Genomic DNA, 23550 nt, shown 5'->3' on the forward strand with positions numbered 1-23550 from the left:
AGATGCTACGGTGCATATAAGTACCCGCATAGATAGGCCAAAACCCAGTTTATTATTGGCCATGCGAGAGGAAACCAGTGGAAACCCCCCTCCACCCCCCCCCACAATCCATCCCTCCAAACTGGCTTCCCTTGCCAGGCCTGTGAGGGTTTTCCTTCACCAGACTGACTTCCACCCTGCCCAGGGCTGGTCCACACACAAACTGGAACCGTTTTATGTTCTCCCCAGGCAAGTCTGAGTGTGGGATTAGCACATGAAAACCAGAGCCATTCAGTGGACATAGGACACTTCCATTCTGAACAGCTGCTGCTCACAGACACACTTGCAGCCAAGTAGGTAATGGGGCGGATCAAAACCCAGTTAGTTACTTTCTTTCTGGTTTGTGAGTAGCCCAAGCCCTAGCTCTCATTCCAGACCTTGGAGAGGGTTCCCAGCCTGCCCTGCTCATGATAGGGTCATGCCCTGTCTCTTTGCCTGATCTAGAGACTAGGGGAGAGCTGGGTCTCTCCACACCCACAGCTGTGGCTGCTTTTCAGACCCGGCTTGGGCAGGAGTAGGAGGGGAGAGGTCTCTCCTGCTCCCCGTGAGACCTGAGCTTCCTCGGAGTTGGTGGCTTTGCTCCTGTGCTGAGGAGGGCAGGTGCGTAATAACATCCTGCATCGCTGCTATCACTCCTCCTTGCCTAAAGGGATTGAACGTGCTCTAAAATCTGAAACTGATACACAAGCTGTGCAGTGATCAGTGTGTCACTGCAGTGCAGCCCACCCCCCCCCTCCTTGGGCCAAATGTGGACCAGCTAGTGGCTTGCCCGCCCCACTGAGAGCAGTACCTAGCTGCCCCAGCCAGTCTCCCATCCATGTAATGACCTGACCTTGCTTAGCTTGTGAAATCTGCCAGGACCCCTAGTGCTGCCCTGCTCCAGGTGTTATAGTGTCAATGCAGCTGCCTTGTGGAGGCCAACTATGTCATTTGGCTTCCCTGAGGGCAGCCACAGGAATCGCTGCTCGGATGCCTCTTGAGGCGCAGCCCTGTGCTTGGATGCTGTCTGGAGTTTCCTTCCTGCGCAATAGCTTGCAACCCCCACCCTCCTTTGAGTTCCCACCACCGACCCTATATTTAATAAGCAAAGTTGGTGGATGCAAAAGCCAGTCCTAGCAGCACCCCATCTATAATTCATGGCCTCCCCCAGCTGGTGCCTGCTCTTTTGTTTGGAGGCACATGTCATTTGATCTTGTTTTGTCCCCCAAGTCAGATTGCTGGTGGGGAGGGGACTGGGATAAGTCAGTGACTTGAATTGTATTTGTTCTAGCTGCTTTCCTTTGGCAGCAGCCTGCGCCCTGTTGCCCCCAGTCTTGCTCCCAGCTGAACCTCCTGGGGGTCAGCTTCAAATGGCTTAAAAATGTAACAGTGCCCAGCTGGACAGGACTGTGGCTGTAAGCGTTGTATGGGCAGGACAGAGCCTCCTGCAGTCTCTGCTGTGGAGCTCCCCTTAGGGTCGGTTATCTGGCACTGAGCCGCATGTTATCATGGTACTCTGTGCTGCTCGAGCATATCTAAGGTCATTTAGTGGTCTCAGAACCCTTTACTGAGATGCTAGTGAGTTAGGCCTGTAAGCCTGTGAGGGGTAGGAGAATTAAATCATTTGACAGAGAGGAGGGACAGTGACATCCCCCAGGTCACCCCGCAGGTCAGTGGCTGAGCTGGGGATGAACTCCCAGGCCTGTGGTTCCAAAAGTACCTAATAATGTTGGATGCCCAGCATGAGATGCCTTAAAGGAGCCTGTCAGTGTGTGTGTGTGGCAGGGGCACTCAGCGCTTCTGGAAATCGGGATCCTCTAAGACAGTGGCTCTCAACCTTTCCAGACTACTGCACCCCTTTCAGGAGCCTGATTTGTCTTGCGTACCCCCAAGTTTCACCTCACGTAAAAACCACTTGCTTACAAAATCAGACATAAAAATACAAAAGTGTCACAGCACACTATTACTGAACAATTGCTGACTTTCTGATTTTTACCCTATAGTTATAAAATAAATCAATTGGAATATAAATATTGTACTTACATTTCAGTGCATAGTACAGGTTGAACCTCTCTAATCCGGCACTCCCTGCTACAGCATCCCCCACTCCTTCTTCCCGTGCCTCTGGAGACCCACTGGCACTCTGCATTGACCTCCTGTGGGTCGGCAAATTCTCTGGTTTGACACCAGTCAGGTCCCAAGGGTGCCAGACTAGAGAGGTTCAACCTGTATATAGAGCAGTGTAAACAATCATTGTCTGTATGAAATTTTAGTTTGTACTGACTTCGCTAGTGCTTTTTCTGTAGCCTGTTGTAAAACTAGGGAAATATCTAGATGAGTTGATGTGCCCCCCGGGAGACCTCTGTGTACCCCTAAGGTTACGCATACCCCTGGTTGAGAACCACTGCTCTAAGGTGTCTTAGGGGCAGTGGAAAATGGAGGTATTTAACATCACTGGTCATCTTGGAAAGTTTAGGCCCAGACCCCTGCTTTAACCACGAGACAATGCTTCCTTCTCCTGCTGACACCCCACCTGGGGTAATGACACTCAGGTGTAAAATGAAAACTAGACCTGCTCAAAAGAAGGGGAATCCAAGGGCGGGAGGAGTTAGGTTAGTGGCAGGAGATCGGTTCTCAGCCCTACGGGAAAGGTGAAGTGCAGGATGTGAAACAGTCGTGTCGATAGATTCCTGCTTGGGACCCAGCATCTCTGCAGGCAAGTCGATGGTTGTGATTTTCTAGGCTCCCAGACTCAGCACCTGGGCGTGGCAGAGGCTTTCTGTGCTGTTCCAGCCTTCAGTGTGACACTGCCCACCCTGCAGGCTCCAAACTGGCTGGTCGGTGCACACAAACCAGACTGACAAGCAGAGGAAAACGCAGGTGCTGAACCCGAAGGAGCTGGAGGCCATCCTGGAGGTCATCCGCAGGGCAGAGAAGCTGGACCTTGTTGAGCAGCAGCGAATCGGGTACGGTCGCCCCTCCCAGCTAAGGACTTGCTGTTTATTTCTCCCTGGAGGAGGGCATAGGATCCATCCTAGGAGGGTGGCTCTCCGGTCCTGCTGTGGTCCAATCACCACACAGGCTGAGCATCAGTTCCGTCAGTGGCTCCCTCACCCAGTCTGTCTAGCTCTGGTTTGGGCTGGGCGAAAGGCAGGACAGGGGCTCTCTTCTCACTCCCATACTTGGGTATTGTCTAGACCAGGGGTTTGCTCTGACTACAGCCACTGAGGCAACACCTCGTGTAGCTGGGGGGTGAGGTTGGCCTGGCTACGTTAGCCACACGCATGGCTCTGGCCAAGGCCTTAGGAACCAGACTGAGCTGCACAGCTGCTGTTGGGGCTGCAGTCAGAACTCCCGGGTGACCGTCTCTGGCTGCCCAGGAATTTTCTGGGGTTGTTTGCTCAGAGCAGTGAGTGTGGAGTGTTCTGGCTGGCTGACTCCTTGGGAACGGTTTGTTAGCCGGAGTCATTAATTCACTGGCACCATCCTCGTCTGTCGGTATCTTCGCCGCGCCATGTTTCATTTGACTTTTGGCTAAGCTGAAGGACTGGCCTGGCAGATGGGACAGTGTTAACCCTGCACCTGACTGTATCAAAGCAGGCGAGTCGCCCAGCAGGAAGCCACTGGGGGCTTGTTGTTAAAGGGTGAGGAGAAAGGAAGACCCCTGGATTAGGCACAGTTTGTGCAAAATTCCCCCGACTTGCCAGAACCTTTCCCTGGAGACTGACATGCCCGGACCTCGGGGAGGGTGCTATTTAGTGCTAGCCACGGTGGTGTTTTGTGAGAGTGTGGTGTAAGCCCCATCATATGTGAAAGCTACTGTGCAAGCATCAGATGGTAACCGCTCCCACTTGGCTGGTGAGCTAAGGGTGGAAAGCCCTAGGTCCCTCTAAGCACCAGCCCCTTGCTTGTTAAAGTCCTCGCTGAAGTTCTTCTACTAACTCTTTAAAGTTCTGTTATGTGGAGGCCACGGGTTACAAAATCAGCAGCGATGGCTCCTTATGGCTCTGCTGTCTGGCCCAACCTCCTCACTATAAGGTGTGCACCCCTTCCAAACAGACCTTGCTTTCCCATCGGTGCCTGGCTTGCTTTATGAGGCTCTGGTCCTAATGAGAACGTAGGTGGGTAAAAAATGGCCTTGCCTTTTCTCCCTTAGTGCACCCACATGCACAGCTGCTGCTGGTTTCTGCCTTTGATAAACTGCATTATTATTGTTTTGCTCCATGTATAAATAGAAGCAGTGCTGGTGAGCTAGTGCCATAATCCTAGCTCTGTACGCCATCCATGTTCTGTGGTCAAGTTGACAGCCCCTGCATTCCCACTCCAGCTGCTGTGGAACCCTCACAAGCAGACTTTTGCTCTTTTTGCATGGAAAGCAGCCTATTTATTAATGCAAAGGCTTGCTGGTGTTCCCCATCCCGCTTGGGGTCCTGTGGCCTCAGAGTTTGGGCTTCCCACCTCACAGCCAGGCATAGGGTGGTGTCTCCATAGCTTGCACCCTGCACTGGCAGCCCATGGTAATGTCCTAGAACCTGAGCTGTTGCCAGTGGGGATTACCCAGCTTCCTCTGTGCCCTTCATTTTGGGCTGGGTTGTTTTCCTGTAGGAGCCCTGCTTTCTGACATACGCATTTAAAGCCCATCTGGGTCCCAAAGGCGCGGAACCTTTGCTCCATGCTGCAAGCTGAAGGCCATACAACCCGTATGAAGCTACCCTATTAGCCACCCTTCGTTAGAAAGCTGAAACATCCCCTGCATGCACTGTGAGCATAACTTCTCTGCTCTGCACTCACGGGCCAAGCCAGGGATATAACATGGCTGTCCCTGGTTTGATTATATTATGTTAGCTGGGTGTTGTTATTCCCATTTTGCAGGTGGGTAAACCGAGTCACGAGGATTAAATGATTTGCTCAAAGCCTCACAAAGAGGGGTGGGGGGCCAGGAACAGAACCCAGGTGTCCAGATCTAACCACTAGCCCATGCTCCTCCCTACAGAGTCTGCCTCACTGCAGTAATTCCAGAGTCATCTCCTCTAATCTCTGCTCCCCTACAGGCGCCTGGTGGAGCGGCTGGAAAACATGAGGAAGAACGTGATGGGGAATGGGCTGTCTCAGTGCTTACTCTGTGGTGAGCTGCTGGGTCTGCTGGGGACCACATCAGTCTTCTGTCAGGATTGCAAAAAGGTGAGCTTCCTGGCATCTTGTTTTCCGATAAATACCCAGGAGGCTAATCCAGCTCGGGTTCATCTTGCGGGGGTGAGGGTGGTAGCTGACTGAATAGCGTTTAACTGTGGGGTGCTTTGTCATAAAAACCCAAAGTATCTGGTCCCTGCCCAGTCCTTAATATCTCTCATTTCCCTCAAGATCCCAAAAGAGCTTTACAAGCCCTGTGTCTAGAACCCCAATGAACTGCAGCTACGTCTGGGGTGGAAGACATCAGTTAGGTAAACAGTGGGGGGAGGGGGCAGCAATTATGCTCAATGGGGAACTCTCACAGCAAAATCCATGCGTCTCATTATCGAGGTCTCATCCGAACGTCCGCCCTGTAACCGCAAGGTGCTCAGTTTCTCTACTTCAGATCCATCCATTTTGGAACTACAGCTATTTCAGGGCTAATATGTAGTCCCCTGAGCCATCCCCCTGGCTGGTACACGGTTAAATCTTTGCTGCAAGCTTACAGCATGTTGCTGTCCCAGTGACATCCGTGCTGTTGAAATAGATGGTGGGGTTCAGTTTGCAGGGTTTTTGCTGCAGTGCAATACTTGGATGGGAGACCACTGCTTGTCCGGACTCCAGCAACCAAGGGGTTAAGCTGGAGAGCTGCGGAGATGACGATCTCCAAGGCAACCACCACATCGTCTGAGAGCCTCTGCTGGGATGTTGCTTTTTTCATACACTTGAAACCCATCTTGCCCTGGGAGAAATCTCCCTTTTCCATAGTTCTGCCTCAGTGACATGCACAGGGAAGCATGAGCATAGGCACCTGGCTTGGAGCAGCTGTCTATTCAGGGCCCAGCTCAGCCTTGTAAGCAGGCTGAAGGGAGCCACCCATATTGGCAATATCCTCTCTAGGTAGCAGTGGCTAAAGTGAGGCCTGTGTGGCAGCTGGAGCTGCCCCATGGACCCCAGTCCCACCACTACAGGGGAGGTGGCCACATGGAGCCCACAGCATGCAACCCATCCAGCGGTCCTCTCGGTCTTCCTTTGGCCTGGGCAGGTTCCAGCACTGTCTCTCTGGTCCCACTGGCGCACCCCTGGGCACAGACTCTGTTACCCCTTCATGGAAGTGGGACCTCATAGTCCAGCTGCTCGAAGCCCCAGGACCAGTGCAGACCCCCTAAGACATCCCAATAGCTTAAGCAGATGGTGCTGCAGAGGTCCAGCCTTGTGGGTGCCCTGGGTTACTGTTCCTCTCTCCAGGAACATGTGATAATTGAAGCACAGGACACACAGGCTTTGCAAAGGCTTCCAGAACAGTTACTCTTTTCTTTAGACTGCACGCAGGCTATGCCAAGTTATACCGCATGCCCTTCCCTGCCTCAGTTTCCTCACCACTCCTAAGCATCCTTTGGGATTCAATCCCCCTCCCGCACATGCCTTCTCCTCCAAAAGTGCACCCAACAAAGTCCCCTGCTAGGCAAGCTGTTGCTTAGTTACCAGCCCAACTGGACAGAACTCCTTTTCTTATTTTGGCCATCGTCTTTAACATACCCATTGTATTGCACTGTTAGATCTAGGCCGAATGTCAATAGTCCACCCACCCAACCCAGGTGCCACTGCTCTGCCTCCTTAGCACAGTGAGAACGCAGTGAAGTTCTAAGACACAAGGAAGGATGCAGAGAGTTAATAAAATCAAACTGGAGTTCAGAAGGTGTATGTAGATTGATTTCCCAACTGTTCGCAGCAGTGCTGGGGTGAGTGTGTGCCAATATGTGAACCACAAGGCCCAGATTATTTCAGAGAGATCCTCAACTCGGAACACAGGCAGAAGGGAGGAGATAATCCCCCTAGAAGATGTAACGAAGGAGGCACCTGCACGGTGGAGGTGGTCCTTGAGCTGAGAAGGCCTGGTCACACAGATCCTGGGCACAGAGATGGGGCAAACTGGGTCACCTGAGCAACTGTCCTTGGTGGAGCAGAGGGCAAAGGTCACTCGGGTAGCTTGGGCACAAATCCAGCAACTCTCTGTTGCTCATAGGGAGATAAGGGCCAGTGGACGGGAGACTGCTATTTATTTCCTTCATTTCAAGTGAGGAGAATAACAGGACATGCCGGGCTCCCCACCCTCTTCCCCTGGAAAATGCTGCTTTCAGCACATCCACAACCAGCTAGCTTAGAACTGCAGGGAAACATCTATTTACTGGGGCATTTTCTGGTCCACCTTCCAGTGAGTCCCACATGCTAAGGATGGGGCAGAGGGTTGCATGAACTGTCCCTCAGCTACCCCCTCTGTGAAACAGGGATAATAACTTTACCTTCACTGCAGGGAACATGGGTGTGTTGGGAACCCTAAAGCACCTTGAGATCCTTGCATGGTAGGCCTGTCCAAGGGCAAAGTTATTTGTTTTTTCCAGACAATTCCCCTTTAGTCAGGAATTCACTGGACACCGATCAGAAAAGGTCAGCTGGAATTCAGGGAAGAACTCTAGTGAATTTCACAGCAACTGTATGGTGATAGGAACCTCTTGCTGTGAGGACTCCTGAGGCTTTGAGAGCACTCGATGCCACTTGTTTGAGGGCTTATGGTTGGTTTCTTTTACTTCACTTTCAGCAGCATGGTGGGGATAGGTAGTGACCAGGCATAATGTACTGCAGACTCTTAAGCCTCAGCAGGTAGAAAGATGTAACATAACTTCATGCTCCCTCCCCTAAGGAGAGCTCTGTCACTTGTTCCATGTTTTGTGCAATAAGCAGTGACTTGTCAGGAGATTATGGATTTCTGAAGTTCATAAATTTCTTGCTAATGCTGCCATCTCACTGGAATCCCAACACCCTCCACATGTAGACCAATAACAGGAATTTTGGTAATGAATGCAACATAATGTATACGAAACAGAGCAATGAATATATCTTAAGTGAGTTGCTGCTGCAAAATATAGAGGCTTCCAGCCCTTTGAATCCTGTGGGTTTTCTCGGTCCTACCTTCTGGTTTAGAATTTGTTTCTTTTCAATATTAAAGAGTTTTTATTATTTCAGAAATAAATACAACACAACAAGTGTGAAATCAGCATAGCATTTAAATGCATAGTCTACATGCAGCAATAACAGCAATGAGACCCAGTCTGATATTCCACGTACTGAGGATGTGTCAATAATGACTATCGTAAACATATCATAAATATAAACCTGTAATAGGTGAAGAAGAAAGAGTCTGGCATTTCAGCTAATGAATAACAGGGTTTATTTTTAAGTGTCTGCAAATCCACATACCTATTTATTTGAGGCTTCTTCAGAACCTGACAGTGAGGTTTTTGGGTTAAGATTCCAGTTTTCCAGCAAGTCTGAGAAAAACAAAACACAAAAACAAAAACCCCAAACTCCCAGTGTGTTAAAATATGGAGTTAAAATTGAATAAAAGTTCTGCAAATCTCCACTAGGGGGAGCATTTGAATGCTTTATGCCATGTGGCATTTTAAATTTGCCAGTGAATTAAAGGCTGAGTTTCTGAGTCAGTCTTCAGAGAGAGGAGGAGGTTGGGGTGCAGTGAAATGGGCAACGGGTAATGACTGCACCCTCTGCTGCTTAAATCTACTGTCCCTGTCAGTTTGTATGGCAAGGCATTGAGTCCTGACAGCCCCATTCCAAGTGGGGACAGCCAGTTACTAGTTATTTCACAGCAGAGGGGAGGGATGAGAATTGGGGAGAAACAAAGAACAGTATCTCTGTGGAATTGTTTAGTGCTTTCTCCAGTTAATCTCCCCCCACCACCACCCCCAGCTGCCGCCATGTCGGCTGGCTGGCCGGCCATGCAGAGCACAGCGTACAGGGCACAGTTGTTTGTTCCCTCCATTGTGGGCGGCTCCAGTACCTTGTTCTGGAACCGTGGAGTGGAGTTTGGTCTCTCGGGCCCGTTTGTCCTCAGCTGACTCTGCCCACAAGGGGCTGCATTTGCATGCTGGTTGGTTGATGCTGCTGGAGCGATGCCGGCAGAGCTGCCTCCAGCCTGTATTATGAGCCATATAGTGAACGGAAGGGGGCTCAGAGAAGAGGGGGACATGGCCATGCTGTTTTCATCCACCTGAAGTGTCGGGAGATGCCCTGTCCCAGACTAGCTGGGAGCGAGATCGGAGTCCTGGGCCAAGGGTGAGATAGGACCGTCGGCAATGTTTCCATCACCTGATGCACTGCAGGGCTCTTCGTCAGCCTCTTGGATTATATTGGTATCAATCGTGGAGTTGGGCCCCTTAGCTCCAGTGACAGAGGGTCATGTTCAAGCCCCACTTGTGGCTGGAATAAGGGTAAGTTACGTTATCGGCTCATTGCCAATTTAGACCCTGTCAAGTTTCCTTCCCCACTCTGGACTCTAGGGTACAGATGTGGGGACCTGCATGAAAACCCCCTAAGCTTATTTTTACTAGCTTAGGTTAAAACTTCCCCAAGGTACAAACTGTTTTACCTTTTGCCTTTGGACTTTATTGCTGCCACCACCAAGCGTCTAACAGATATATAACCGGGAAGGAGCCCGCTTGGAAACGTCTTTCCCCCCAAAATCCTCCCGAAACCTACACCCCCTTTCCTGGGGAAGGCTTGATAAAAATCCTCACCAATTTGCATAAGTGAACACAGACCCAAACCCTTGAATCTTAAGAACAATGAAAAAGCAATCAGGTTCTTAAAAGAAGAATTTTAATTGAAGAAAAAAAGTAAAAGAATCACCTCTGTAAAATCAGGATGGTAAATACCTTACAGGGTCATCAGATTCAAAACATAGAGAGTCCCTCTAGGCAAAACCTTAAGTTACAAAAAGACACAAAAACAGGAATCTACATTCCAATCAGCACAGCTATTTTATCACCCATTTAAACAAAACAGAATCGAACGCATATCTAGCTAGATTACTTACTAAGTTCTAAGACTCCATTCCTTTTCTGTTCCTGGCAAAAGCATCACACAGATGGAGAGAACCTTTGTTTCTCCCCCCCTTCCAGCTTTGAAAGTATTTTGTCTCCTCATTGGTCATTTTGGTCAGGTGCCAGCGAGGTTATCCTAGCTTCTTAACCCTTTACAGGTAAAAGGGTTTTTCCTCTGGCCAGGAGGGATTTTAAAGGTGTTTACCCTTCCCTTTATATTTATGACAGACCCCAAGGTAAAAGATTCCATTTCCCCATCCCCGGCCAGGCTGTCTGCTCTCCCCGTCAGTGGCTCGCACCTATGGCAGAAAGCTGTGGCTCTGCATATTCTCCTTGAAATCCCAACTCGGGAAGGAAGAACCAGTTGGGGTTGTTTTGTGTAACTAATAGAGTGGGTTTATTATCTCTATTACAGTAGCTGGTGCTTAGAGGCCCCAGCCGAGATCAGGGTCCCATTGTGTCAGGTGCTGTGCAGACACATAGAGTGCCTGCCCCAAAGAGCTTACGCCTATATGGACAACAGATGGGAAGGAAAACCAAGCCGCAGACCAGGGCTTGAGGCAGAGCAGAGGAATATGTAAAATCCCAACTGGGGGCTTTAATTTGCATTGCTGTAAACAAGATTTTGCTCTCCTAGGCCCTTGGGTGAGTGGCTTTTGCTGTGATGGCCAAAGAGGCTCAAAGGCTCCGTCCCATTCCTCATTCAAACTGTAGACCAAGATTGAGATGCATCAGCTTTGTTAGAGTATATTAGATGATTCAAGCTCTAAATGACTTGTTATGCCAGTGGAGACATGGAAGTTTCCTTGTGCAGAAACAGATTCCATAAAATGCTATTCAGGTGTTGTCTCCAGGAAATACACCTGTTTGTATGGTCTACTCCATTTCCAAATCAGCAGAGAATCAATAACTGCCCAGCCACTTTTTGAAAGGGAGACTGTCAGGTTAAAAAATCACATAGGGAGGGTGGGGTTCTTTTACCTGACTTACTCAAATTGAAAGAATTTTAAAACTCTAACAGTTTTTCCCTGTTTAACTTTTATATTGCTGTGAAAATGGATGAGATCATTTCATTTGTGTTTCTTGTCAGTTTCAGTGCTGCTATGTTTGGGTCTTAGAGTTTGTAGGGAAATGATTACTTCATTTGGGGATCATTGTAAAAAAATACCCAACTTGGGAAATATTTCTGAGGGTCTCAGGTTTTGTTTAAATGTTTAAATCAGGAGTAACACAACTGGAGGCAGTGGGTCGGATTATCCTCTCACTGATTCCAGTGTAGATCAGGAGTGACTCCCCTGGGATCACTAGTTACGCTGGTGTAAATGAAAGGAGCATCAAAATAATTGTTTTTGCAGAACCTAAATTCTGGGGGGAAACTTGCCTTCAGAGTGGCATTGTGAGGAGTTGGAGCTATTGACTTTGTTTTGTGTCCTTCTCTTTCTCTCTTCTTATTTTCAGAAAGTCTGCACCAAATGTGGAATTGAAAGTCTTGGGACCCAGAAACGCCCTCTGTGGCTGTGCAAAATCTGCAGTGAACAAAGAGAGGTAAAGAGCTACAAGGGAGAGCGGTGCCTTTCCCCAACATAAATCTGTGTAAGAAATAAATGCCTGGTGTCAGAACCTCATGTGCTGTGCCTCCGAGAGAGGGGGAGGGAGTGTGGGGTGGACTTGTGATACTAAGCTCATGATCAGGTTAGCCTGACAGAGGCACACTGAGACAAGAGGTCTAGCTTCTGAGGGAGACGGGAGGAGTAGTGGTGGTGGATCTCTTAATGCTTCCTTTCTGGTGAGTCATTGGCCATAGGGGACACCTAGCATGGTCTGGTGGGTAGGGCACCGGACTGGGAGTCCGGCGACGTGGGTTCTGTTCCCTGCCCTTCCGCTGGTTTTCCGTAGGCAGTGTAAACAAGACTACCACTTTGCACAGTGCTGGCCCTTACATAGTGGTAGAGAAAACCTATCACATAGCTGCAGTGATATTTGTCCTACTGGTTCCAGAGCAAAAGCACTCTAATTTCCACCTTGGGGCTTTGTGTTGCAGAGTCCTAGACTGCTTCCACGATTATTTAATGTCTGGCATCCCCCAACCATGGGCCTCACCCAGAGCCCATTGAAGTTTATGGGAATCTTTCCATTGGCTTCAGATCTGACTCTCTGTCTAAGCGTCTACACCTATGAAACCCACACACTGACCCAATCCCATTTGAACTCTAAAGCCCAGCCAATGCTTCCCTTCTTGTCATCTGCTTAGCACTCCGGGGTGTCTACACTGCAGTCAGAGGTGTGATTGCAGAATGTGTAGACATACCCAAGCTAAGCTATGATCTAGCTAATTCCAGTAAATAACAGTGAAGCTGCAGCAGGGTAGGATAGTCGCTCAAATACATACCCAGGGTCCCAGGTGGGCATGTACAGCCAACCCTGCCGCCCCTTGGCTGCTATGGTTATTTGTGCTAGCTGGATTGAAGCTAGCTCAGCTGTGTCTATTCATGCTCCAGTCACACCTCTGTTTGCAGTGTAGATATCCCCTTAGTTGTATGGCAGTTTCAGAAGCATCAAACTGCATCTAGTTCTTGGGGGATCTTTGCCTCAGCCATCTCTAGAATCTGTTTGGCTCCGAGTGAGGCATTTGGGGTGCAAAGTCTCTACAGATAGCTCTTCCAGAGGTTGCTTTGGTTGCATAGATCAGAATAGGGCCTCTTAAACTGCAAAAACTAACCCCAAAAAGTGTAGATGAAATCTTGAAACATGGAACTGTGTCCGATAGGTGAAGATGCCCCAGTGTGACAAATTGCAGAACTAACTTGGCCCAAGAAAACCGTTCTTGCAGTCGTTTGGCAGCTGCGTAACTCCGTGTACCTAGATTTTAAATGGAAAAGTTGTTTCTGTGCAGGTATAATTGGCAAGCTCACATTTAGCTCTAGCTCAGTGTCCGTGGATGCCTTGTGTGGATAATTCTGGGTTCACAAAAGGAAGGCCTTGCTGGGTGATGAGCCTCTAGTGATCTCCAGGGAGGTAATTCTCAAGCTAGTGGGCCATCCACATTTTCTGTTCCCCTGACTCAGGTCCAGGTTTGTAACGTAAGTCAAGGCATGCTTTGTGCTCTACAAAGAGCCGGGTGCTGGAGCTGAACTGAAATCAGTCTCTGGCTTTACTCTCTCTCTTTCCCGTGCATTATCTTTTCCCATCTTGGTTTAACTGCCTTTTTAAAAAGTCTTTATATAAAAATAATAAAAGCCATGATCACTAGACAGAAAAGAACATTAAAATGTCCAGTAATAAGTGTTATATGTGCCCAGCATGCCAGGTGACGATAACCTTCAGAGCTTTCTCTGTAGCTGAAACCATAGCTCCAACCAAAGTGCTTCTCTGTCTAATGAAAACTGATGGAACCTTTCTTCTTAGACAAACAGTAAAATAGCCTTATCTCCTCCCCTCTCCCCCCTTCCTCCCCCCCCCCCCCCAAATTCTGTCTCTTTGGTTTCTTTTCGTGTTGCTCGCCAGTGAAAAGTAATGGCTTGGGCAACCTTGGACAGCAAAGTGCCAGAACAGATAGTGACACAGCAAAGAGCACTGGAGGGGGACTCGAGAGCTCTGGGTTCTATTCCCAGTGATGCTGCTGAGTGATCTCGGACAAATCACATCACTGTTCTCTGCCTCAGTTTCCCTGTCTGTAAAATGGCGACGATGATACTGACCTTTGTAAAAGCGCTTTGAGATCTACTGATGAAAAGTGCTATGTAAGAGCTGGTGTTCTGTATTATACGATTCCTCTGCCCCGGTGACGTGCCTTGGGCTACCAACCCATTTTGCGATATTCCTCCCCTGCCTCAAAAAGCAAAGGAATTAGAGAAAAATCTAATGCCCAGAAAACAAGTCCTTCTTCCCTGCTTTATTAGTACTGCAGTGAGAGTGGCGCTGTGGCAAGCAGGCTCCTGCAGTTGGCAGTGCTGGGGTTGTGCCTAGTATGTGCCATGCTCGAGCCAGTCGTAGAAGGTGGCTCAGAGGCTGTGATATCATGGAGCTAAGAGCTACTGTAGCCTTTTGCAAACAGCAGTGAATTTCTACAGTCCCCTGGTGTGGGAGGGAACTATAGATCCCTGTTTGACAAGTTGGGAGCAGGCAGAGAACTTAAGGCAGCTTCAGCAATGCACTTAAGCATGTGCTTATCTCATTGAGTCAGCTGGATTTAAGCACGTGTTTAACTTTAATGTCACGCTTAAGTGTTTGCTGCATTGGGACTTAGGTGACTTGCCGAAGGCCCTGGAGAGTTGGTCTCAGAACTGCAATCAAAACTCCTGGCTTCCAGTCCTGTGCTCAGACCACTCCCCATTCAATCCCTGTTTTAGCAGACCCAAGGGTGGGTGGCCTGCAATTATTACACCACTCTGTGGCATTCAGCAGACGTGCCCCCAGCAGACACACTCCATATGTGATGCCTCCAGCTAGCCAGCTCTCGGCACCTCATCAACACTCTGGTGTCAGCCAGAGCCATGGCTCAGAAAATTACTGGCTATCTGCGCATGATATTTATGGAGTTCTTAACCTCATTGTGCTATGCTGACAAGTGAGAGGGGGAAGGAATTTGGATCCACTGTGGGGAACCTTTATGGACTAAATAGCACAGAAGCCAATTTACTAAATCTTATAAACCTGGGCTCTCTTCCCTGCCAAACAAAATTTTCCCTTCAGCAGCCTCTGCGTGCAGAGTGAGGGAGTCTCCGTTAATTGCCATGTGCTTCCATGCTCAGGATGCTGCCTGTGTCATCGTTGATGTCGTGCAGGTGTCCATCACAACAGCACCTGAGTATGCCCTCCCCAGCCTCAGACAGAGCCACAGCCCAGCACTGGCCACGTAGGGAGAGATCTTGCACACGCCCAGTGACTGGTAGGGCTGCAACTCAGCTGAGTCCCTTCCGCAGGCTTGGGCATCTGCTCTCTCCTTTCCAGTTCCCAGGAGTTCCTCACTGGGGGCTGCTGGTTTCCACTTCCATGGTGGAGAGCCTATAGAGAGCCCATCTCTGAGATAGCCGGGGCCCTTCCAGGCAGCACCTTCAAGGTCAGTCCCAGGATTTAGAGCTGGGCCAGCTCTTAGACTGGCATGCAGAGCTCTGGTGCAGCACCTTATCTATCTGGATGCCTGGCCTGACTGGTGCTTACCCAGCAGGGGTGTTACTGTGGCCTCCCTGGAGGAATGCAAATTGAGTGAATTGCAGTACTCTGTCTGAGCAGTGTAACAAGGAACAAGAGAGATACTGGACAGCGAGCTGTGTGTGTTGTTGAAAGGGCTCCATGGAGCTCATTTTGCTGCCTTTTGTTTTGTTTTGCTGACTCCCTGCTCCTTTGCTGGATTCTCTACGTATCCTTGCCTCGTGTACTGGTGAGCTCTGATGGGGCCCTGCCCTACCACCTCTACTGAACGCTGGCCCCGGTTTAGCCATGGTGGGAGCATTAGCTCTGGTCTACACTCCACATAGCCCCCGGACAGCTGTTGGTGTAGCAGCATCAGCACTGGCCCCATGTGTAGACCATGGCAAGCCGGGGTTTGCATTAACTCAGTCAGTGCTGTCTTCGTCTATGCTGAAGGGACAGCTCCAGAATAGCTGCACGGATTGCTCAACCAGAGGTGTAGCATAACCTTGGCATAGACAAGGTGCCTTTGGCTGCCTGTGTTTTAGCACTGTGTTGTCTGGTGCTGCTATCAAAGCAGGACCAATCCCAACTAAATCATCCCAGCCAGGGCTTTAAGTTGGGCCTTAAAAACCTCTAAGGATGGAGATTCTACCACCTCCCTAGGGAACCCATCCAGCGCTTCACCACCCTCCTAGTGAATAGTATTTCCTAGTATCCAACCTACACCTCCCCCACTACAACTTGAGACCATTGCTCCTTGTCCTGTCATCTGCCACCACTGAGAACAGCCTAGCTCCGTCCTCTTTGGAACCCCCCTTCAGGTAGTTGAAGGCTGCTATCAAATCCCCCCTCACTCTTCTCTTCTGCAGACTAGATAACCCCAGTTCCCTCAGCCTCTCCTTATAAGTCATGTGCCCTAGCCCCCTAATCATTTTTGTTGACCTCTGCTGGACTCTCCCCAATTTGTCCACATCCTTTTTGTAGTGGGGGCCCCAAAACCGGATGCAGTACTTCAGATGTGGCCTCACCAGTGCCGAATAGAGGGGAATAATCACTTCCCTTGATTTGCTGGCAGTGCTCCTAGTAATGCAGCCCAATGTGCCATTAGCCTTCTTGGCAACAAGGGCACGCTGTTGACTCATATCCAGCTTCTCATCCACTGTAATCCCCAGGTCCTTTTCTGCAGAACTGCCGCTTAGCCAGTCGGTCCCCAGCCTGTAGCAGTGCATGGGATTTTTCCATCCTAAGTGCAGGACTTTGCACTTGTCCTTGTAGAACCTCATCAGATTTCTTTTAGCCCAATCCTCCAATTTGTGTCAGTCACTCTGGACCCTATCCCTACTCTCCAGCATATCTCCCCCCCCCACCCGCCCCAGCTAAGTGTCATCTGCAAACTTGCTGAGGGTGCAATCCATCCCATCATCCAGATCATTAATGAAGTGTTGAACAAAACTGGCCCCACGACAGACCCCTCGGGCACTCCGCTTGATACCGGCTGCCAGCTAGACACATCGAGCCGTCGATCACTACCCGTTGAGCCCGACGATCTAGCCAGCTTTCTGTCTGTCTTTATAGTCCATTCATCCAATCCATACTTTTTAAACTTGCTGGCAAGAATACTATGGGAGACCATATCGAAAGCTTTGCTAAAGTCAAGATATATCACATCCACCGCTTTCCCCATATCCACAGAGCCAGTTATCTCATCATAGAAGGCAATCAGGGTGGTCATGCATGACTTGCCCTTGGTGAATCCATGCTGACTCTTCCTGATCACCTTCTTCTCCTCCAAGTGCTTCAAAATGCATTCCTTGAGGACCTGCTCCGTGATTTTTCCAGGGACTGAGGTGAGGCTATAGTTCCCCGGATTCTCCTTCTTCCCTTTTTTAAAGATGGGCACTATATTTGCCTTTTCCAATCTTCTGGGACTTCCCCTGATTGCCTCGAGTTTTCAAAGATAATGGCCAATGGCTCTGCAGTCACATCAGCCAACTCCCTCAACACCCTTGGATGCATTAGATCCGGCCCCATGAACTTGTGCATGTCCAGCTTTTCTAAATAGTCCTTAAGCTGTTCTTTCACTATTGAGGACTGTCACCTCCTCCCCATACTGTGCTGCCCAGTGCAGCAGTCTGGGAGCTGACCTTGTCTGTGAAGACAGAGGCAAAAAAAGTATTGAGTACTTCAGCTTTTTCCACATTGACAGGTTTCAGAGGAACAGCCGTGTTAGTCTGTATTCGCAAAAAGAAAAGGAGTACTTGTGGCACCTTAGAGACTAACCAATTTATTTGAGCATGAGCTTTCATGAGCTACAGCTCACTTCATCAGATGTTTACCGTGGAAACTGCAGCAGACTTTATATACACACAGAGAATATGAAACAATACCTCCTCCCACCCCACTGTCCTGCTGGTAATAGCTTATCTAAAGTGATCAGCAGGTGGGCCATTTCCAGCACAAATCCAGGTTTTCTCACCCTCCACCCCCCCACACAAATTCACTCTCCTGCTGGTGCTAGCCCATCCAAAGTGACAACTCTTTACATAGTCAAGTCGGGCTATTTCCTGCATAGATCCAGGTTTTCTCACATCCCCCCCACCCCCATACACACACAAACTCACTCTCCTGCTGGTAATAGCTCATCTAAACTGACCACTCTCCAAGTTTAAATCCAAGTTAAACCAGAACATCTGGGGGAGGGGGGGTAGGAAAAAACAAGAGGAAACAGGCTACCTTGCATAATGACTTAGCCACTCCCAGTCTCTATTTAAGCCTAAATTAATAGTATCCAATTTGCAAATGAATTCCAATTCAGCAGTTTCTCGCTGGAGTCTGGATTTGAAGTTTTTTTGTTTTAAGATAGCGACCTTCATGTCTGTGATTGCGTGACCAGAGAGATTGAAGTGTTCTCCGACTGGTTTATGAATGTTATAATTCTTGACATCTGATTTGTGTCCATTTATTCTTTTACGTAGAGACTGTCCAGTTTGACCAATGTACATGGCAGAGGGGCATTGCTGGCACATGATGGCATATATCACATTGGTGGATGTGCAGGTGAACGAGCCTCTGATAGTGTGGCTGATGTTATTAGGCCCTGTGATGGTGTCCCCTGAATAGATATGTGGGCACAATTGGCAACGGGCTTTGTTGCAAGGATATTTAGATAAGCTATTACCAGCAGGACAGTGGGGTGGGAGGAGGTATTGTTTCATATTCTCTGTGTGTATATAAAGTCTGCTGCAGTTTCCACGGTAAACATCTGATGAAGTGAGCTGTAGCTCACGAAAGCTCATGCTCAAATAAATTGGTTAGTCTCTAAGGTGCCACAAGTACTCCTTTTCTTTTTCCACATTGTCTCTCACTAGGTTGCCTTCCCCATTCAGTGAAATGTTCTGGTGGTAAAAACAGCGACGCCCTCTCGACGCTAGCTCTTCCACTGGTGGAGCTACTTTGATGCTAGTACAGAGGTGGGAAAATGCTGGCACAAGCAAAGCCTGTGGTTCAAACCAGGGCCGTTTTGAATCACGTGCTTAACTTGCAGCATGCCCGGAAATCCCAGTTTAATTACTTCCCCAAAGTGGGCGTGCTTTCCTGACTTGGGGCTGAGTTTGGGAGCAACCACATAGCCTTTTTATTTCGGTCTGACCCAGAAGCTGCGTAAATCACCTTGATCTTGTATAAAGCACTCTGCCCCCTCTTGCCCAGTCCTGTGTTCTAAGTGACAGCAGGATAAAACCATAACTCCAGGCATCCCAAATGTTCCCCTTCCTGCTTTTCTCCCTCCACTGCCTTACCATTTAAAACCCCGCTAGTGCATTAGGCTGGAGTGGTGGGTTACAGAGAAAATGAATTATTTTACCATTGTTCCCTTTTGAAATGCACGATGATTGCTGTGTGTATCTGTGCAGAGGAGGGGACTTTCAGTCATTTCTTGCTTAGCAGTGTTCTGTTCTCAAGGCGTTTTTGTGTGTTTTGCAGCTTGAGAGACGCACACCGTTTACCTGGAGTTCTGTTCTCTGAGCAATGGGTTATTTGTGTAGGTGGGATTGGGAGGTGCAATAGCATGTGCCTCTCTGCCGCTATGCTTGGGAGGACGGTGTCTATCAGCCTGTGGTGACTGAAAATGTCCTTGTTTTAAATCCCTTGTGAAACGTCTTGGAGCATGAGATGTACAGAATGAACTGCAGCACAGCCCTCAAGGAAAATGCTTCCTTGAGAAAACAATGAGCCTCTGTACTTTTATGCCAGTCTCTTCAGCCAAGCTCTTTCCCAGCATTGGTCAGTGTCCACTCTGAACCCCCCACCGCCTGGCAAAGTGGGCAAGTTCTGTCACCCCATTTTACAGACTTATGTCCTCAGGAGACTAAACTGTTGTGTGTGCCACCGGCAGAGAACGAGAGAGACTGAGATGGCACGGATGCCCCTGCAATGGCAGGAAATCGATTAGGTGGGCTATGCTCGGTTGATGACCCGCGCCCCATTCTGCAGCGGAAAGGGCGCGCACACACAAACTCACACACCATGTCTGTGCCAATCTGTTCTAGGGGAATATTCCTTCCGAAGGGATCGGTAGCAAGGCTGGGACAGGAGCGTGCTGCTGGGCAAGTGATGACACAGTGTTCTTAGCCATCTGCCTAATAATTGAACAGCGAGAGATTGGAGGGCTCAGGGGACAAAGGGAGGTTTTTGCTTCCAGGTCATTCTAAAGCTGCTTCCTTTTCCTAATGACTAGTGCTCAACACAGCACATCTTCACACCTCCCTCCCTGCTTAGCCCATTGTGAATCCTACAGATTGTTTGACGTGTGCTTGGAAACGGGTTGCTTTTAAACAAAAGTCACTGGCCCAGTAAGGACATGAAGCTTAGTTTTGTTTATTAGCAGCATGTGGTGCTGTCATGTCAGCTGAGTGCTTGTTTTGGGGGTGTGGTGGTGTGTTAATTTAACGCATGTGGCATAGCTGTGCATTGCTTCCTATATGTACAACATCAGTGCTTTCACACCCATTGCCTGTGTCACGGTTCACCAAGGCAGGTCTGTAAATCCTCCCTTAAGATTCAGTGGATGAAGGAGAGCCGGGGGGCTGCACATTCAGCCTCACGTTTGATCTGCCTTTGAACAGTGGCTCTGGAATAAGAGCATTAACATGGCCTTTCATGCACCCATGCTGGTTGAAGGCCAGAGCTATGGAATTAGCAGTGGGTCCAAAACTGAATTCCAAATGGATGCTTGCCGTGCACAGAGGTGGGTTCCACAGAAGGCTTTTTGCTGTAACTGAGCAGCAGGCATTGAGAAGCTAATGGGAATGGAAGCTTTGCTCTCTGCTGCTGATTGCTTCCAAGGTAATACACGGAAGTGTCCAAATTATCCATCCAGAAAGCCAGCAGTGCCGCCTTGGGTGCGTGTCCTCACTACGTGTGTGGCATAACGCAGACACATGGTTTCCCGTAAAGCATCACCTGGTCCCAGACATGCCGTAGTAACACACAGGAGAATGGCTCTTGTGGCCCAGTGGTGGGCATGGTATTTCGGCAGTGGCACAGCACCGCTTGCTCAGGGCAGGAGCATGACTGTGCAGCTCTGCACTTTGAGTCTGCCTCAGACTCGCGAGAAGTAGTACCGGGGCTTGTGAGCACCCATGATGGTTTGCCTCACTGCATGCTAGTACTGGATACCTGCCCTTGAATTAGCAGCCTGGTGATATGGTGAGCCACTGGGAATGCCCTTGCAGAAGGGCGTGGAGGCTGGGGAGGAGGGGGACACTTTGTCAGTCGGGACATCTGGGAGGGACAGCAGCAGACTGGGAGTCGGTGCCCCTGGTTCTGTTCCTCGCCCTGCCACTGACTTGCTGGGTCACGTCACTTTGTCCTGGGCATTACTGGAATCACACTCAGAGGAGAGTTTACCTCAAGTCAGATCTCCTGTACTTAGAAGCCTGAGGCTCCCCTGGCTGCCTGGAAAACGTCCCTTTTCTATCAGAACGAGCCTGCTCTGGCTGGCTGCTGGAATGGAGAAGCAAAACAGGTTAATTCGGTCTCTGACTCTGATGATTTGGCCTAGAGAGCATCCTCCTGCTGCACTGAGGAGGCCGTGTAGTTCTGCAATGGCACCTGTTCTGTCTCACTGTCTCCCTCCTTTCCTTCGCACGCTGGAGCCATTCACAGTGCAGGAGAGATGGTATCTGCCCGGCCACGACTGCAGTTAGCTCCCCAATGGGCCTGGGCCGAAAACAAGGCCCAAATAACAGAGACTGGTATTTACATTGACTTTGAATGGGAGTTAAGTGCCCAACTCCCCTAGGCCCCTTTGGAAATCTCAGACACAGTCATTCAGAGTCCTCATTGCTCTGTTTCCTTGAAGCATCTGCTGAGCAGGCTGCTTTGAATAGCAATAAGGAACAAGTTCCTCTGACACAGTGTCTTATTTCTGGAGAGCTGCAGTGATTAATGGATTCTGCCTGCGGCTGGTGCCCCAGCCATCCAGAAGCAAAACACCATGTTCAGCAGCGCTTATTTTACTAAGTGTTGTGTGCAGAAATAACACGCATGCACGCACCCACCCATGAGCGAAAGTGCTGCTGAACAATAACACGGGCAGGTAAACTGGATGGAGCCTGGATACAGTTCCTGATCAAAGATCAGCTGTGCAATCTGCATTCCCATCCTGCCATGGAAGGAGAGGGTTTGAGTCTCTTGCCGTGAAATGCAGTTGATCTGATCTGCATTAGGCTACGACTGTTCTCTCAGTGACACACAAGCAGCCCCAGCTGTGCCACTGCCCCTCTCCCCGGTGTTGTTTACTGTAGCTTAGCACTTGTGATAAAGGCACTGTTCTTTCTGGGCAAGTTTTCCTAACAGATGCATCCAAGGCTACAGATGGATTTTAAATGGGACCTGGATGATGTGTACAGCCCACAGTGCCATCTGTAGCAATGCGGGCTCAGATAAATGCAGTCCAATCTCATGTTCCAGAGGCCGAGCTCATCACTGTGGGGATCTGAAAGCAAGTCTTACCCTTCACCCCTGCACCATGTGCAGCATCACAGAACTGGCAAGGAGCATTAGCTGGAGTTACATCTAACCTGCTTCTGAGGAGACCCCAGACAGGAGACTGGATAGGACAGGCCCATGGACTGATCCAGTCTAGCAAATTTCTCTCCGTAAACAAGCATGTAATCTAGCTATCTCCATCGCCTGGCTTGATAGGGCAGCTCTCCCTCTTCCATCCAGACTGTTGTCGGCAAGGAGATTGTAACAAGGCCAATTGCTAACCTGGCTGAGGTTGGTAAAGCAGTAAGCCGCTCTCACACAGCCGGCACAGTTGGTTCACTGGCAGAGGCACAAGTGGAACTTGTTGTGACAGCTATCAGTGGAATAAGGCCCAGGTCTTGAGGGCTCTAATCAGGGCATTTGTGGCAGCAGGTGTGGTTCCCAGAAGCCTGTGCTGTGACAACTCGAGTTGCCTGCAGGCCGTCCTCCATTGCTGAAAGACAGTTTGGTGTGAGAATGAGAATCTTCACCTTGTGATTCCTTGTACCCACAGTTCTGTGGGTCTCACGATTTCCCACCCAGGGCAGGGCCAGGGGCTGTCTATCAACTGGCATGAAATACCCATCTTAATGTGTGGGGGAGAGGCTGCCCCAACTCACCACAGTGCTTTTCCATGCCTGTCCTGGTGGGCAAACGGCCTTCCTTCCTGTTATTTTTCTGAGTCCTGCGTGGTCCATTAGCGCTGTACTTTGGCTGGCTTTGACTGATCCTGCCAGGTTCTACCAAGCGCCTTCCTGAATTACCACTTACTTTATATCTCTCTATATTTATATATCAATAATTAGTGATGCTATCATCATAATTAAAATCCTCTTGGAAGCGTTCATGCACATTTACATCTGAATTGACACAGCCATATTCACAGTGATAACGAAAACAACTTAAGTGGGGGCAAAGGGGGAAATCTTTAAAAAAAAAAAAGCCCAGCCATTCAATCTCAAGGAGAATGAAACGCCATCAGGAACCTAACAAAAGCTCCATCCTGGCTTCATCAACCCCCTCTGTTTTTTTACCTCTCTTTGCTAAATGACGTTTTCAAGGCTGGCTGCATCTCTTGGTTTATCACAGTAAAACCACAAATAGGCGGAAGATTGCTGCTTTGGAAGAACATATTTCATCTCCTCCCAGGCTCATTATAAATGGCCATAGCTAAGGGTTTCCTTTCCTGGGGTGGTTTTTGGCAAAATACCCCGCTGACAGAGGATCATTTATTTTGGGTTACTCTGGATCCAATCCAAGGGCCACGCACCTGTTTGCTATTGGTGAACTCCTTTGAAATACA

The 23550-nt window shown here is 49.2% G+C and overlaps 1 protein-coding gene across 7 annotated transcripts in view; it reads left to right on the forward strand.

Annotated features, from left to right (window-relative positions):
- RPH3AL (rabphilin 3A like (without C2 domains)) overlaps positions 1-23550 on the forward strand; it is a 165756-nt gene that overhangs the window by 21323 nt on the left and 120883 nt on the right. For 5 of the 7 annotated variants that reach the window (XR_012665301.1, XR_012665300.1, XM_075120662.1 and 2 more), the window contains exons 3-5: positions 2841-2984; positions 5070-5199; positions 11544-11630. Coding sequence is in view for 5 of the 7 variants with exons in the window: in XM_075120662.1 (XP_074976763.1) it covers positions 2841-2984; positions 5070-5199; positions 11544-11630 (361 nt within the window). In the remaining 2 variants the exon portion in view is untranslated. The remainder of the gene's footprint in view (positions 1-2840; positions 2985-5069; positions 5200-11543; positions 11631-23550) is intronic. The other 2 variants (XM_075120665.1, XM_075120666.1) reach the window with 1 other exon arrangement.

The sequence above is a fragment of the Caretta caretta genome, chromosome 17, assembly GCF_965140235.1.
Source record: "Caretta caretta isolate rCarCar2 chromosome 17, rCarCar1.hap1, whole genome shotgun sequence".
Lineage (NCBI taxonomy): Eukaryota > Metazoa > Chordata > Testudines > Cheloniidae > Caretta > Caretta caretta.